This window comes from Hemiscyllium ocellatum, chromosome 16, assembly GCF_020745735.1.
Source record: "Hemiscyllium ocellatum isolate sHemOce1 chromosome 16, sHemOce1.pat.X.cur, whole genome shotgun sequence".
Lineage (NCBI taxonomy): Eukaryota > Metazoa > Chordata > Chondrichthyes > Orectolobiformes > Hemiscylliidae > Hemiscyllium > Hemiscyllium ocellatum.
Window position 1 is genome coordinate 47,011,502 of NC_083416.1, and position 18,194 is coordinate 47,029,695.

General features: G+C 44.6%; 1 protein-coding gene across 2 annotated transcripts in view; it reads left to right on the forward strand.

Moving 5' to 3' along the window:
* Nucleotides 1-18,194, forward strand: part of phykpl (5-phosphohydroxy-L-lysine phospho-lyase) — a 48,608-nt gene that overhangs the window by 21,950 nt on the left and 8,464 nt on the right. For both annotated transcript variants that reach the window (XM_060837212.1, XM_060837211.1), the window contains exons 5-7: nt 61-148; nt 245-361; nt 9,668-9,750. In XM_060837212.1, the coding sequence (XP_060693195.1) occupies nt 61-148; nt 245-361; nt 9,668-9,750 (288 nt within the window). The remainder of the gene's footprint in view (nt 1-60; nt 149-244; nt 362-9,667; nt 9,751-18,194) is intronic.

Here is an 18,194-nt window from a genome sequence, read left to right on the forward strand (position 1 = left end):
ATGGCGCTACCTTAATATAATGTAAATGCTACTGACCACATTCTGCTTTTGTATTCAAAGTGCTTACCATGGACACCTCAATTCATTGATAGATATCAGTCCTTATAAATTCCGAAGTCTAAGACCACAGAAGGATTGGGTTCATGTGGTAGGTTGAATTCTCATAATTAAACTGTTAGTGTTTATCACAGGATTTGTTCTGTGACCTTTCTCTGAATTAAAACAAATATTATTTTCTGGACAGGCACCTATTCCTGATACATACCGAGGCATGTTCAGGGAGGATCACCCTGATCCAGCCTTGGCTTATGCAAATGAAGTGAAAACTGTCATTGATGAAGTAAAGAAGAAAAATCGTAAGGTACAGTGCTATGTTGTGCCATATTTCTAAATGAAACAATCCAGAAAGAAATTCTGTAGGCAGGAATATGGAACTGATTTTGTCTCACTAACACAATGAATATTGGGCAAGATGAAGTTCTACCAAATTGTCACTGATTAACATAGGCACAAGAATAAAAGATTTAAAATAGGAATCAGAAGAGGTTTCTTTATACAAAGATTTGCGAAACTGGAATTGACATCTAAGTTTAGTGGTAAAGGCTGAAACTATGTGAGGGTTTGAGATCAGAATGGACAGGTGAACGAGGGGAAGATTGAAGGAATATGGTAAAAGAGTGCTTACATTTAATTATATCCAGTTGCTCACATGAAGGATAAATGCTATCAAGAATCCCTTTGATTGAGTGGTCAATTTGTTCTGTAATTTCAATTGAACTATATGTGTAGTTAGGGAGAATTGGTATAGAATCTGAAAATCATTGTTTTTCTGCCAACTATTCTGTATTTTGAACCTCAAGTCTTTTTTTTATTCCTTGATGCTGCAGATGTTTTATAAATATCTATGCTATTTCATTTGGAATAATAGACACTACGAAAATATTTTGGTTACACCTCAGTTTCGAGTGACAGTCTAATGGCTTTTCTGGAAGTGGATGTATGAAATTAGCAGGTTTTGGTGTGACACCACCATAAATGCCCATTCAAACTCACTGTCTAGAGATACTGTGGTGGAATTAGCCACAAATGTAATCTATGATATGCAAACAAACAGCGATTAAGACATGGTTAAAAAAAAACCTGATGTCATATTATCAGCTTACATCTATTTTATTTGTTCACAGATGTGAACTTTGCTGGCAAGACCAGCACTTATTGCCTACCCTTAATTACACTTGAACTGAGTTTCTTGCTAAATTAGTTTAGAGGGTATTTAAGATGATTTAGATTACTTACAGTGTGGAAATAGGCCCTTCGGCCCAACAAGTCCACACTGACCCGCTGAAGCGCAACCCACCCAGATCCATTCCCCTACACCTAACACTACGGGCAATTTAGCATGGCCAATTCACCTGACCTGCACATTTTTGGACTGTGGGAAGAAACCGGAGCACCCAGAGGAAACCCACGCAGACAAGAGGAGAATGTGCAAACTCCACACAGTCAGTTGCCTGAGGCGGGAATTGAACCCAGGTCTCTGGTGCTGTGAGGCAGTAATGCTAACCACTGTGCCACCGATGCACGTACATTACTTTTGGTCTGGAGTCACATGTAGACCAGACCAGGTAGAGATGATACAGTTCCTTCCAGAAAGAAAATTAATGACCGAGATAGATGTTTACAGCAATTAACAATGATTTTGTGCTGACAATTACACAATCAGCCTTTTCCCTTTATTCCAGATTTACATATTGGATTTAACTTCCACCAGCTACCAGGGTGGGATTTGAATCCATACCTTCAAACCATTAACCTGGAAGTCTGGGTTACAAGTCCAGTTACATGACTGTTATTCCACCCTGGAAAACATATGTATGCACATTCGTGCAGAATTTAATATCGGAAATTGACATCTGAAAGGGATAAGCAAAAATCATAGTCAAAAATAAGGTTTGTGTTGTATATTGCTGTGGATCTAACCACCACCAATTAATGATTTTCTTAATTCATTCAGGAAAAAAGACCATCACTGGCTGGGCCAGCATTAATTGCCCAACGCATGTAGCTCTAAAGGTAGTGCTGCCTTCTTGAACTGCTACTGTCCATTTGGTATAGCTAAATCAATAATACTGTTAGGGAAGGTTGAGGGAGGACGCTACCACTAATTCTCCATGCTGTAGTGGGTCTAAGGGTTTGTATGTTCCAGTGATAGAGGATAAACTACCTGTGACTATTAAAATATGTTGTTCTTGTTTTAATGACAAAATGCTGTTCATTGCATGATAGCGAAGGTACAAGTTACATTGGTGAGTCAGACATAAAACCTCAGCATATCAAGGGTCAGGAGCACATATAACCTGTTTGTTTCTCCATCCAAGACTGGATGACATTGTTAGATTAGGTGAGTTTAATACAGTCTCCAACATTAACCCTTTTAGAACCATTGCCTTATAAAACAGATTGATTGATTCATTGTTGTCACATGTACCAAAAGACCGTGAAAAGTGTTGTTTTGTGTGCTATACAGATAGATTGTACCATACGAAGTGCATCAGGGTAGCAAAACAGAATGAGAGTGTTACTGTAGAAGATGCAGAAAGAGAGAGAAAAAAAGATCAGAATTAACATTTGAGAAGTTCATTCAAAAGTCTGATAACAGCGAGGAAGAAGCTGTTCTTGATTCTATTCGTTCGTATAATCAAACTTTTATATCTTCTGCCTGATGGAAGAGGGTAAAAGGCAAAATGTAATTTCAGTGGTGAGAAGGACAATGAGATGCCATGTTCACAAAGCTAAACAGCAGACTGTTGTTGTCTTGTGGTGTAGCCATAGTGTCCCTATCTGTAAGTCAGAAAGTCTGGTTTAAGTCCAACCCGGCATTGTGATGTATCATAACATGTCAGAACACATTGAATCAAATTGAATTGAAATGAATTAGCTTTATTGTCATGTACTCAAATTTGGGTTTGTGAAAAGTTTACAAGTTGCAACTGACAGTGCCATCTTAGGTGAAAGGGAACCTAGGTGCAGATTCTTCAGTCCAAGTTCTGAGGAAAAAAACAATTAGAGCATAAAGAAAACAAAAGGCCAGTATTACAGATTTAGCAATAAATTTAAAACTAGGGTAATAAGAAGTTTTAGAATGGTCCTTCCCACCTGATCCATGCTGGCACCTGGTCTCCAGACCACCACGAGTTAGGCTGGGAGACCACTCTGGAATGAACTGCTGACAGACTGTCATATCAGGCCACAAGAATATGGGTGAAAATACTTTTGGGTTTGCCTATTCTTTTTTGAAATAGTTTTAGGTAGGTACTTACTGAATTTGGCTTGATAAAATGGGACTCAGTAATCAGTATCTTCACTCCTCCAAACAGATGTAGTTTACGTTAAGGATCCTCCCCTCTCAGCAAGAATCTGTCTTACATTCGGTCCTTCATGAAAAGCGACCTGAATAGCACTTATCAGACTGAGATTCGCAACAAAAGATTTAACAAGAGAACATAACAGAGTGGTACAGCTCTGAACAGCTTTGGATTTCTGTATTTAATTCTGCAATCCTAAAACAATACTACGTGGCCAACGTTCTATACCTATAGATTAATGATTCTGCTGTTAGTGGCTACTTAGCAATTCTCACTTTAGTCTAGGAACTTAACAGTTAAGCAAATGGATAAATTTTGTTTTCATAGTGACTATATTTGAGTAACCAAACAGTAGGTATTTGCAATGAAAATATAACCTGTGAAGATAATGGATCCAGTTTTACTTCTGGGAAAGTGAAAAGATTTTGAATGAGTTAAGGTGGTTAAGGTCCATCACCTTGTATCAGCATTCAAACATGTTAGAGATGTAATGGTTTTTTTATCCCAGTACAGAGGCGGGAGAAGGGAAGGGACAAATATGTCTGTACAGAGAAGATGTATCTTTTAACTCCTCCCTTCCTTCAAATCTAAGGATCAATAAAGCGTCCTAGGCCCAAGCATTTTCAGCTGCTTTACCAAAGATCTTCCCTACATCGTGAGGTCAGAAGTGGGGTTTTTCGCTGATGATTGCACAATGTGCACCAGCATTTGTAAGTCATTGAGTCAGAGAGATGTACAGCACGGAAAGAGACCCTTCAGTCCAACTCGTCCATGCTGATCAGATATCCCAGCCTAATCTAGTCCCACCTGCCAGCACCCAGCCCATATCTCTCCAACCCCTTTCTTATTCATATAACTATCCAGATACCTTTTAAACATTGCAATCATACTAGCCCCCACCACTTCTTCTGGCAGCTAATTCCATACACATACCACCCTCTGCATAAAAAAGTTAACCCTGAGGTCTCTTTTATATCTTTCCCCTCTCACCCTAAACCTATGCCCTCTAGTTCTGGACTCCCCCACACCAGGGAAGAGACTTTGTCTATTTACCCGATCCATGCCCGTCATGATTTTATAGACCTCTATAAGGTCACCCCTCAGTCTCCAACACTCCAGGGAAAATCACACCAGCCTATTCAACCTCTCCCTATAGCTCAAATCCTCCAACTCTGGCAACATCCTTGTAAATCTTTTCTGAATCCTTTCAGGTTTCACAACATTCTTCTGATAGCAAGGAGACCAGAATTGCACGCAATATTCCAAAAGTGGTCTAAGCAATGTACTGTACAGCCTCAACATGAACTCCCAACTCCTGTACTCAATACTCTGACCAATAAAGGAAAGCATACCAAACGCCTTCTTCACTATCCTATCTACCTGCGACTTCACTTTCAAGGTGCTCCAAGGTCTCTTTGTTCAGCAACACTCCCTGACCTTACCATTAAGTGTATAAGTCCTGCTAAGATTTACTTGCCTAAAATACAGCACCTCGCATTTATCTAAATTAAATTTGATCTGCCACTTCTCAGCTGATTGGCCCATCTGATCCAGATCCTGTTGTAATCTGAGGTAACCTTCTTAACTGTCCACTACACCTCCAATTTGGTGTCATCTGCAAACTTACTAACTATACCTCTTATGCTTACATCCAAATCATTTATATAAATGATGAAAAGTAGTGGACCCTGCACTGATCCTTGTGGCACTCCACTGGTCACAGGCCTCCAGTCTGAAAAACAACCCTCCACCACCAACCTCTGTCATCTACCTTTTAAGCCAGTTCTGTATCCAAATGGCTAGTTCTCCCTGTATTCCATGAGATCTAACCTTGCTAACCTTGTCCAACGCCTTACTGAAGTTCATATAGATCATGTCCTCATCAATCCTCTGTTGCTTCTTCAAAAAACTCAATCAAGTTTGTGAGACATGATTTCCCACGCACAAAGCCATGTTGACTATCCCTAATCAGTCCTTGCCTTTCCAAATACATGTACATCCTGTCCCTCACGATCCCCTCCAACAACTTGCCCACCACTGACATCAGGCTCACTGGTCTATAGTTCCCTGGCTTGTCCTTATCACCCTTCTTAAACAGAGCACCACGTTAGCCAACCTCCAGTCTTCCGACATCTCATCTGTGACTATTGATAATATAAATATCTCAACAAGGAGCCCAGCAATCACTCCCCTATCTTCCCACAGACTTCTAGGGTACATCTGATCTGGTTCTGGGTATTTATTCACTTTTATCTGATTCAAGACATCCAGCACTTCCTCCTCTGTAACAGGGACATTTTTCAAGATTTCACCATCTATTTCCCTACATTCTCTATCTTCCATGTCCTTTTCCACAGTAATCATTGATGCAAAATACTCATTTAGTATCTTCTCCAACTCCTGCGGTTCCACACAAAGGCGGCCTTGCTGATCTTTGAGGGGTCATATTCTCTCCCTAGTTATCCTTTTGTCCTTAATGTGTTTGTAAAAACCCTTTGGATTCTTCTTAACTCTATTTGTCAAAGCTGTCTCATGTCCCTTCTTTCCACCCTGATTTCCCTCTTCAGTAGACTCGTAGTGCCTTTATACTCTACTAAACATATGCTTCCTCCTTTTCCTTAACCAAACCCTCAATTTCTTTAATCATCCAGCATTCCCTAAACCTACCAGCCGTTCCTTTCATTGAACAGGAATATACTGTCTCTGGACTCTCATTATCTCATTTCTGAAGATTTCCCATTTTCCAGCCACCTCTTTACCTGTGAACATCTGCCCCCCAATCAGCTTTTGAACATTCTTGCCTAATACCGTCAAAAATAGCTTTCCTCCAATTTAGAACTTCAACTTTTAGATCAGGTCTAGCCTTTTCCATCATTATTTTAAAACTAATAGAATTATGGTTGCCTGCCCCAAAATGCTCCCCCACTGACACCTCAGTCACCTGCCCTGCCTTATTTCCCAAGAGTAGGTCAAGTTTTGCACCTTCTCTCGTAGGTACATCCACATACTGAATCAGAAAATGTTCTTGTGAACACTTAACAAAGTCCTCTCCATGTAAACCCTTAACACTATGGTAGTCCCAGTCGATATTTGGAAAGTTAAAATCCCTGACCCTAACCACCCTGTTATCCTTCCAGATAACTGAGATCTGCTTACAAGTTTGTTTCAGAATTATCCGCTGACTATTAGGGGTTTATAACATAATCCCAATAAGGTGATCATCCCTTTCTTATTTCTCAGTTCCACCCAAATAACTTCCCTGGATGTATTTCCGGAAATATCCTCCCTCAGTACAACTGTAATGCTCTCCTTACCAAAAACGCTACTCCCCCTCCTCTCTTGCCTCCCTTTCTGTCCTTCCCATAGCATTTGTATCCTTGAACATTATGCTGCCAGTCTTGCTCATCCCTGAGCTACGTTTCTGTAATTGCTAGGATATTTCAGTCCCATGTTCCTAACCATGCCCTGAGATCATCTGCCTTCCCTGTTAGGCCTCTTGGATTGAAAAAATGCAGTTTAATTTATCAGTTCTAATTTGTTCTCTGCTTTGTCTCTGCCTGCCCTGACTGTTTGACTCACTTCTTTTCTCAATTGTACCAGTCTCAGATTCATCTCTTTCCTCACTATCTCCCTGGATCTCACCCCCTACCTTAATAGTTTAAATCCTCCTGAGCAGCTCTAGCAAACCTCCCTGCCTATATATTAGTCCCCCTCCGATTCAGGTGCAATACATCCTTCTTGCACAGATCCCATCTACCCCAGAAGAGATTCCAATGATCCAAAAATGTGAATCCTTCTCCCATACACCAGCTCCTCAGCCATGCATTAATCTGCTCTATCCTCCTACTCCCACCCTGACTAGCTCACAGCACTGGGAGTAATCCAGATATCACTACTCTCGTGGATCTCCTTTTTAAATTCCTGTCTAACTCTCTATATTCTCCTGTTAGAATCTCATTGTTTTCCCTTCCAATGTGTACAATGACCTCCTGCTGGTCCCTCTGCCCCTTGAGAACATTGTGCCATCTCTCTGAGACATCCTTGAACCTGGCACCAGGGAGGCCACACACCATTCTGATTTTTAGCTGCTGGCAACAGAAACGTCTCTACTCACTACTGCAGACTTACTGTCAGGCTGCACTTAAAAATATTCACTTATCTGTTTCTGTGCCATGACTTCTCCCAAACAGGTTCCTCCAAGATCAGTTGTGAATTTCACTGTTTGTTCATTTTCCTAGGCACACTCCAATGTCCAGTGATACATGAATTCAAAAAGCAAAGGCAGTAACTGCGCAGGTTCACTGCTGTGTCAGTTAGCAGTGTGGGTTACTTTCTCTCTCCTGCATTGACTTTACCATGTGCTGCCTTTGTCCCTCTCCCTTTTAAAAGTGCTGTTGTTTTGACTTTTTTGTCTCCAAAGTTCCAAAACAAGGGAACAGCATTTAAAACAGCAATTGCTGCTCCTGGAATTCAAGGAAATCCCCTCCAACACCTAACATACCTCAAAAAGCGAGCAGCCCGTTACAGCCAGAAATGTTTCCTGTCCTCCACCCAGAATCCTTTCTTCAGATACTAAATGCAGAGCAAGCTGGACAATATCCAGGCTTGGCCTGACAAGTGTCAAGTACATTCAGGCCACACAAATGCCAGGAAATGACCATCTCCAACAAGGGAGAATCTAACCATCCTGCTTTGAAAATTAATGGCATTACCATCACTGAATCTTCCACTGTCAACAACCTGGAACTTACCACTGACCAGAAACTGAACTGGATTCATCATATAAATATGTGGCAACAGAACAGTTCAGAGGCTAGGAATCCTGCAATGACATTGTGAGTACCCAAAACCTATCCAGAATCTACAAGGCACAAGTCAGGATATGATGGGATACTATCCACTTACCTGGACGAATGCAGCTCCAATCACACTGGAAGCTCACACCATCCAAAGCAAAGCAGCCCACTCATTTGGCAGCATGTCTATCAAATAAGTAGAGTTACGGGACAAAAATCTTAAAATGCCATCCAATAATCATGAACAAAGTCATGTTTTGTTTGCGAAGAAATATCACAGTTTTCCTAATACAATCTGCAATAGCTGTCCATCGTGGGGAGTTTATCTTTGTATCGAGTGAAGCATGACTGGTAGTAATAAATAGCTCAGTTTCATCAACCCCCAAAACTTCCATGCCTCCAATGCTTAGTAACATTTGTGTGTACTATCTACAAGATGCACTGCAGAGTTTCACCAAGTCTCTGTAGGCAAAACTGTGTGACCATTTCCACCTAGAAGGACAAGGACAGCAAATAACATGGGAACACCACTGCCTGCAAGTTTAACTCCAAGTCATTTATCATCCTGACTTGGAAATACATTGCCATTCCTTCACTGTTGCTGGGTCAAAATTTTGGAACTCCCTCCCTGACAGCATTGTGGGCCCACCTATAGTGCAGGGACTGCAGCATTTCAAGAAGGAAGGTCACCACTTTCTCCAGGGCAGCTAAAGCTGGGCAACATATTTCAGTTTAGTTGTGCAACAATGTGGTTGCCTCTTAAAAGTCTGTCTGGGTAATTAAGGACAGGCAGAAAATGCTTTTGTAAACAGTGATGCACGCATTCAATGACTGGAATATCAACCCATCTTTTATTTCTTTCTTTGTCTCATTAACAACCTGGACCACTAGCTCTAATATAATTTAATCTTCCTTAACCGTCCACCTTGTCACAGACCTTCGCAATTCTTCTTTCCAGCCTACATTCCCCCTTTTCCCATTCTTCGTAATTGAAGAAATCTCTTAAATATCTCTATTGTGATAACTTGATAGATCTGAGACTTCGAACTCTGCTGGCCCCCCATAGACCCTGCCCGATGATCTCAAGTACTTCCTTTTGTTTTTACTCCTGTGGTCCAACATCTCTAGTATTATTTTCTTTTATATTAGTGCGAATTCAGAAGCTGTTCTACCTTGTGGTAACACAGCTGAGGATGCTTGTGTCCTGTCAGGCAGTATCTAGACTAGTATTCCAGCAGAGGTCAGTGTAAAGGGATCCACCTTGTAAACTCTCACCATTCTTTCTCCAGTTACTTGGCAGTGAGATCACGGGTACTGCCCAATATACACTAGCGCTGCAATCAGCTAACTCAGCAAATATTAGACTGAGAACTTGGCACCTTTGCTGTCCAAATAGCTCAGTCCACACCAGACACTGGGGAAATTAGAAAATTGTGGATTTTAGTTCCAGCATGTTAATATTCACTACTAATTTCAAATTTTTTTTCAATCTTCCTATGTCCCTAGATTGCTGCATTTTTTGCTGAATCTTTACCAAGTGTGGCTGGTCAAATAATTCCACCTACAGGATATTTCCAGAAGGTTGCAGAGTACGTATCAAATATTACTTTGTCTAAATTTGTGAATCACACAATTCTTTCTTTAACTGTTTTAAGTGTGTATTGCCAAATCTTTTCATCTGACACTTATCAAAACAATTCACAAGAAACACAAAAGCAAAGAAAAATCATGTTTATACTGAAAGAGGGGAAAATTGAATGGTCAGCAAGTGAACTCTGATTGGTAGAGGTATTACTGTGAAGGATGGACTAGTTATGATGACTGAATGCAAATCTTTGTTTACATTTTAAACAGGTTGAATCTGATTGACCAAGGCATTGCCCTGAAAAACATTTTTTTTATTTCAAAAATATACTTTATTCGTAAAATAATCATAAAATAATTTGATGGTCTGTACATTTGGTCATGCCATACATAAGTCAACATTTACTTACACAGCTCAGAATTATCATTGTTATATACAAGTCTGTGCATTTCTTAATCCTATGCCCATATATTTAGCTGAGGCGTCAGCAGAGCCCAAACGACTGCATGGACCCCCTGTTCTTCTTTAGGCAGGCAGGAGTTACACGGTGGTCTTTCCCCACCGCGACTTGGCAGCAGCTGCCCCAAGCTTCAGCGCGTCCCTCAACACGTAGTCCTGGACCTTGGAATGTGCCAGTCTGCAACACTCAGTCGGGGTCAACTCCTTCAGCTGGAAAATCAACAGGTTTCGGACCACCCAGAGAGCGTCCTTCACCGAGTTGATGATCCTCCAGGCGCAGTTGATGTTCATCTCAGTGTGCATCCCGGGGAACAGGCCGTAGAGCACGGAGTCCCGCGTCATGGCCCTGCTCAGGACGAACCTCGACAAACACCACTGCATTCCTCTCCAGACTTCCTCTGCATAGGCACATTCCAGTCTCGCCCCCCCCCCCCCACCCCGCAGCCGCTTCGAGGGCAGCGTGCGGTGTGGCAGAGAGTCCGGGTGTGCATAAATGATCTCACAGGCAGAGCCCTTCTCACCACCAGCCAAGCCATGTCTTGGTGCTTGTTGGAAAGTTCTGGCGATGAGGCATTCTGCCAAATGGCTTTGACAGTCTGCTCAGGGATCCACTTGACAGGATCCGCCCACTCCTTTTCCCGAAGGGTCTCAAGGACACTACGTGCTGACCACTTCCTGATGGACTTGTGGTCAAAAGGTGGTGTTTTTCTTCAAAACTTTCTCCACGAAGGACAGGTGGTACGGAACGGTCCAACTACTCGGAGCGTTCCGCGGCAGCGAAGACAGGCCCACCCTTCGCAACACCGGGGACAGGTAGAACCTCAGTACGTAGTGACACTTGGTGTTTGCGTACCGGGGATCCATGCAGAGCTTGATGCAGCCACACACAAAGGTGGCCATCAGGGTGAGGGTGGCATTGGGAGTGTTTTTTCCCCCATTGCACCGGTCTTTGTACATTGTGTCTCTTCGGACCCGGTCCATCTTTGATCTCCACATGAAGTGGAAGATGGCCTGGGTGACTGCGGCAGCACAGGTTCTGGGGATAGGCCAGACCTGTGCCACATATAACAATACGAGAGTACCTCACACCTGATGACCAGGTTTTTTCCCGCGATGGAGAGCGACCGTTGCTCCCATCTGCCTAGTTTCTGTCTCATCTTTCTGATCCACTTCTCCCAGGTCTTGGCACACGCCCCAGCCCCCCCGAACCAAATACCCAGCACCTTCAGGTGGTCAGTCCTGACGGTGAAGGGGATATAGCATTGGTCGGCCCAGTTCCCGAAGAGCATGGTTTCGCTCTTGCCTCAGTTTACCTTGGCCCCCGAGGCCCGTTCAAACTGGTCACAGATGCACATGAGTCTGTGCACGGACAGCAGATCCGAGCAGAAAGCAGCGACGTCATCCATGTACAGGGAGGCTCCCGCTGCCAGGAATAGTCACCCCTCTCAGGCTCGCATCCTTCCTGATGGATTCGGCAAATGGCTCTATGCAACACACAAACAAGGCGGGTGAGAGGGGGCAGCCCTGCCTGACTCCAGATCTTACAGGGAAGCTTTCAGGGCGGCACGGTGGCACAGTGGTTAGCACTGCTGCCTCACAGCACCAGGGACCTGGGTTCAATTCCCGCCTCAGGCGACTGACTGTGTGGAGTTTGCATGTTCTCCCAGTGTCTGCGTGGGTTTCCTCCGGGTGCTCCGGTTTCCTCTCACAGTCCAAAGATGTGCGGGTCAGGTGAATTGGCCATGCTAAATTGCCCGTAGTGTTAGGTAAGGGGTATATGTAGGGGTATGGGTGGGTTGCGCTTCGGCGGGTCGGTGTGGACTTGTTGGGCCGAAGGGCTTGTTTCCACACTGTAAGTAATCTAAAATCTAAAATCTATCTGATTCCCACCCATTGATTGAGACTGCATTGACAATGTTGGTGTAGAGCAGTCTGATCCAATTTCCGATTCCCTCCCCAAAGCCCATTTTGGAGAGGACATCCCTCATATATGTATGCAATATCCTGTCAAAGGCTTTCTCCTGGTCCAGGCTGATGAGGCAGGTATCCACCACCCTGTCCTACACGTAGGCCATCGTATCCCTGAGGAGTGCAAGACTCTCAGAGATCTTCCTGCCCGGTACAGCACAGGTTATTTACATTGAAACAAGCTCAATGTGTATATGTGTTCTTTGAATCTGCAAAGAATAGGGTCCTGTATGTTAATGTATGTCGTTTCCAGGATATACAAGTGCACCATACAGTCAGCCTAACTGACAATCCTAAATCATGCAAATAGGCAACTGCAATATAATGAGTATGCAAAGAATTATGCTGATAACCAATTTAGGATTGTCAATTGGGCTTGTAATGTGTTACATTATTTGAACTAGATGTTAATATGTACTACTGAGGCAAGAATGAGGCCATGTTCTTTGGGAATTGGGCTAACCAATCCTTGATCCCCTTCACTTTCAGGACCGACCACCTGCAGGTGCTGGGTATTTGGTTCGTGGGGGGCTGGGGCGTGTGCCAAGTCTTGGGAGGAATGTATCAGCAAAGTGAGGCAGAAACTGGGCAGATGGAAACTACAATTGGTCTCCATTGCGGGAGAAAACCTGGTCATCAGATGTGAGGCACTGTCATTGCTATTATATGTGGCACAGGTCTGGCCTATTCCCAGAACCTCTGCCGCTGCAGTCACCCGGGCCATCTTCCAGTTTATATGGAAGTCAAAGATGGACTGGGTCCGAAGGGACTCGCTGTACAAAGATCTGGGCAACGAGGGAAAGAATACACCCAATGCCACCCTCACCCTGATGGCCACCTTTGTGTGTGGCTGCATCAAGCTGTGCGTGGATCCCCGGTACGCAAACACCAAGTGTCACTACGTACTGACGTTCTACCTGTCTCCGGTGTCAGAGCTCAGCGTAGATACACCTGGTCACGAGCAGATTGGTCTATCTGCTCAAGGATAGATTATCTGTGTCTCGAACGTTCTCGGTCAGATCCACCGATGTCAAGCCGGTGTTCTTCTCTGACCACTGCCTCCTGCTGGCCAACTGTCACCTACAGGATGAGCAGCGGGCTGCTAAGGGTACGTGGAAGCTGAACACAAAGCTGTTGACCCCGGGAAACATTGAGGAGCTCAAGAGGGACTACGCAGGTTGGAGAACCATGAAGCCCCTCTTTGAGTCCCCAATGGACTGGTGGGAAACAGTAAAAGGGAGCATCAAGAGGTTCTTCATCCTCAAAGGTGTTCAGGAGGCAAGAAAGACTGTCCCAGCTCCAGGAAAGTATGCAGAACCTGCTCCTGCTGCAGACAATGGAGGTCGATGTCACGGAGGACCTCAAGGAGGTGAAGGGCCAGCAAGCCTCGCTGTTTGCCTCGGAGGCCTCCAAGATAATCTTCCAGTCCAGGGTCCGCTCAGTGGAGCAAGACGAGATGTGCTCACGTTTCTTCTTCCAGAAGATGCACAAAGAGAGCTCTGTGCTCAGCAGCCTGAAGGAAGAAGATGGCTCGATAACGTCATCTCAGGCTGACGTCATGAGGATCAGTAAATCCTTCTATGCCAATCTGTACGACTCTAAGCCAACCGACAGCGCGGCCTATCAGTCGTTCCTGTCTTCTATCACGGTGGTCTTAGACGACCGAACAAGCGAGAGGCTGGACCAGCTGCTATCTCTGGACGAGCTGACCAAGGCCCTCGAGTCCTTCAAAAAGAATAAAACTCCTGGAAGCGACGGCTTACCGGTCGAGCTCTATTCCACTCTGTGGGACTTGTTGGCCAAGACCTTCTGGAGGTGTATGTCAATGTGCTTCGTGCAGGTACCATGAGTGAATCCATGAGGAAAGGCATCATCATCCTCATCTACAAGCGGAAGGGGGAGAGGGAGGAACTCAAAAATTGGAGACCAATCTCACAGTTGAATGCGGATTACAAAATTCTGTCAAAGGGAATCGCCAACCGGGTCAGGTCTGCTCTGGGGTCAGTGATTCACCCTGACCAAACCTGTGCTGTGCTGGCCAGGAAGATCTCAGGGATATGATCGCCTACGTGCAAGACAGAGGGTTGGACACCTGCCTGATCAGCCTGGACCAGGAGAAAGCCTTTGACAGGATATCACACAGGTATATAAGAGATGTTCTCTCCAAAATGGGCTTTGAGGAGGGAATCTGCAATTGGATCAGACTGCTCTACACCAACATTGTCAGTGCAGTCTCAATCATTGGGAAGCTATCTGATTCCCACCCAATCAGATCTGGAGTCAGGCAGGGCTGCCCTCTCTCCTGCCTTGTTTGTGTGCTGCATAGAGCCATTTGCCGAGTCCATCAGGAAGGATGCGAGCCTGAGGGGGGTGCCTATTCCTGGCAGCGGGGGCCTGCAGGTTAAAGCCTTCCTGTACATGGATAACGTTGTCCTTTTCTGCTTGGATCCGCTGTCCGTGCGCAGACTTATGTGCATATGTGACCAGTTCAAACGGGCCTCGGTGGCCAAGGTAAACTGAGGCAAGAGCGAGGCCATACTCTTCAGGAACTGGGCTGACCAATCCTCGATCCCCTTCACCGTCAGGACCGACCACCTGAAGGTGCTGGGTATATGGTTAGGGTGGCTGCGGCACGTGCCAAGTCTTCGGAGGAGTGTATCAGCAAAGTGAGGCAGAAACTGGGCAGATGGAAGCTACGGTTGCTCTCCATCATGGGAAAAAACCAGGTCATCAGGTGTGAGGCACTGTCATTGCTATTATACGTGGCACAGGTCTGGTCTATTCCCAGAACCTCTGCCGCTGTAGTCACCCGGGCCATCTTCCAGTTTATATGGAGGTCAAAGATGGACTGGGTCCGAAGGGTCTCGCTGTACAAAGATCTGGGCAACGGGGGAAAAAATACACTCAATGCGACCCTCACCCTGATGGCTACCTTTGTGTGTGGCTGCATCAAGCTGTGCGTGGATCCCCGGTACGCAAACACCAAGTGTCATTATGTACTGACGTTCTACCTGTCCCCTGTGTTGCAAAGGATGGGCCTGGCCTCGCTGCCGCAGAACGCTCCGAGTAGTTGGACCGTTCTGTATCACCTGTCCTTTGTAGAGAAGTTTATGAAGAAAAACACCTTTGACCACAAGTCCATCAGGAAGTGGTCAGCACATAGTGTCCTTGGGATCCTTTGGGAAAAGGAGACGGCGGATCCTATCGAGAGGTTCCCTGAGCAGACTGTCAAAGCCATTTGGCAGAATGCCTCATCGCCAGAACTTTCCAACAAGCACCAAGACATGGCTTGGCTGGTGGTGAGAAGGGCTCTGCCTGTGAGATCCTTTATGCATGCCCGGACTCTCAGCCACACCGCATGCTGCCCTCGAAGCGGCTGCAGGGGGGAAGAGACTGTCACACACCTCCTTCTGGAATGTGCCTACGCAGAAGACGTCTGGAGAAGAATCAAGTGGTGTTTGTTGAGGTTTGCCTCGAGCAGCGCCGTGACGCGGGACTCCGTGCTCTACGGCCTGTTCCCCGGGACGCACACCGAGACGAACATCAACTATGCCTGGAGGATCATCAACTCGGTGAAGGACGCTCTCTGGGCGGTCCGAAACCTGTTGATTTTCCAGCTGAAGGAGTTGACCCCGACTACATATTGCAGACTGGCACATTCCAAGGTCCAGGACTACGTGTTGAGGGACGCGCTCACGCTTGGGGCAGCTGCCGCCAAGGCGTGGTGGGGAAAGACCACCGTGTAATGTCTGCCTGCCTAAGAAGAACAGGAGGCCCACGCAGTCATTTGGGCTCTGCTGACGCCTCAGCTAAATATATGGGCATATGATTGAAAAACATACAGACCTGTATATAAAAACGATAAATTCTGATCTCTGTATGCAAATGTTTACATATGTATGGCATGACCAACTGTACAGACCATCAAATTATTTTATGAATAAAGTATATTTTTGAAATAAAAAAACGTTAACATGTACTAATAGAGGAAGTCTGGAGAGGAATGCACTGGTGTTTGTCGAGATTCGTCCCGAGCAGCGCCGTGACGCAGGACTCCATGCTCTACGGCCTGTTCCCCAGGACGCACATTGAGACTAACATCAACTGCGCCTGGAGGATCATCAACTCGGTGGAGGACGCTCTCTGGGCGGTCCGAAACCTGTTGATCTTCCAGTTGAAGGAGTTGACCCCGACTGAGTGTTGCAGACTGGCACATTCCAAGGTCCAGGACTACGTGTTGAGGGACGCGCTGAAGCTCGGGGCAGCTGCTGCCAGGGCGCAGTGGGGAAAGACCACCGTTTAACACCTGCCTGCCTAAAGAAGAACAGGGGGCACGTGCAGTCATTTGGGCTCTGCTGACGCCTCAGCTAAAAATGTAATCGTACAGACCTGTAAATAGGAATGATTACTCTGTTTCGGTATGCAAACAAATGGAATGTTTACATATGTATGACATGTCCAACTGTACAGACGATCAAAGTATTTTATGAATAAAGTGTATTTTTCAAATTAAAAAAAGTACTAATAGATGGGACTTTGTCCTTTGCAGACAGAAGGAACGTGCACACAATACACCTGTTTCAGAACAACAAAACAGGTGACAGCATTCTCTGGGTATTTGATCAGCATGAACCTGCCTGGTTTAAAATTTAAACTATGCTTAGCAAGTTAACTGTACGTCATCATTAATTGGTGCATTTTTCTTGGGAACATGTTGACAAATCAGACTCCATTTGCCAAACAATTAGCACTCTTCTCTATTACATTACACACATTGTTTTCCCTTTAGTTTTAGTTTTTCTTGCAAACTGTCCTGATCAGTGCAAGATTTTAATCTTCAATAATTTCAACAGCACTCAAGTTCTGTACTACCAAACATCTATTTAGATTTAAATCCAATGAATTTTATCCTAGTTACAGTCGCAGTTTTGTTTTCTAACCATCTTAGATTATTTTAGCCCTCTAATCTGAATGCGTTTCTACAGTATGGAAAGTATCTGCCCTTCCAGAAGTAGCTAAATTTCTTTTAGCCTTCCCAGCAAATGGCAACTCCCCCTATCTGGTCATTGCTTTTAACCCCTTGAAATTTCCTTCACTTCATAAAAGTTCAATCCAGACTTTATAAGCAGGACTTCAGCAAAACAGACTAATATTAAATATATTTATTTCAAAAAAATTAAACCAAAATGAAGTAAATGTTTTTTCAAAATTTATTTTGAGGAAGTGGGCATTGCGGGGTTGGGCCAATATTTATTGCACTTAAGAAAGTGTCGGTGATCTGCCTTCTTCAACAAATGCAGTTCATTTGAACTAGACAGATCCACAATGGGCAGGAATGAGGAACTTGCCAGTTGTGGAGTTCTCACATATCTGCTGCCCCTGTCCTTTTTAAATGGTCGTGGTCATGGATTTGGAAGGTGCAGCTGAAGGAGCCTTGGTGAATTTCTGCAGTGCACCTCGTCAGCAATACACTGCAGCTACTGTGTGTCAATGATAGATGGATTGAATTTTTAAGGATGTATCGGCCATCAAGTGGACTGCCTTGTCGTGGATGGTGTTGTGTTTCCTGAGTGGTGTTGAAGCTGCACTCATCCAGGCAAGTGGACAGTATTATATCACTTCCCAACTTGTGCTTTGTAGACATGGTGGACAAATTGTGGAACCACAGGTGACTGGGGAGTCAGTAGGATTTCAAGCATCTGATCTGCTGTTGTAGCCATAGTATTGCAGTCTGGCTAGTCCAATCCAGTTTAGTTTTTAGTCTTAATCCCCAGTGTGCTGGTGGTGATAGAATCTGGGATAGTGATACGATTGAATATTAAGATACAATTGTTAGATTCTTTCTTGGTGAAGATAATTGTTGGCTGGCATCTGTGTGGCACAAATGTCATTTGCCATTTATCAGCCCAAGACTTGATATTGTTCAAATCTTATTGTATTTGGCCATGGACAATTTCATTGTCTGAACATTCACAAATGGTGTTGAATATTTTGCAAACGGAGAATTAGAGAATCCCTCTG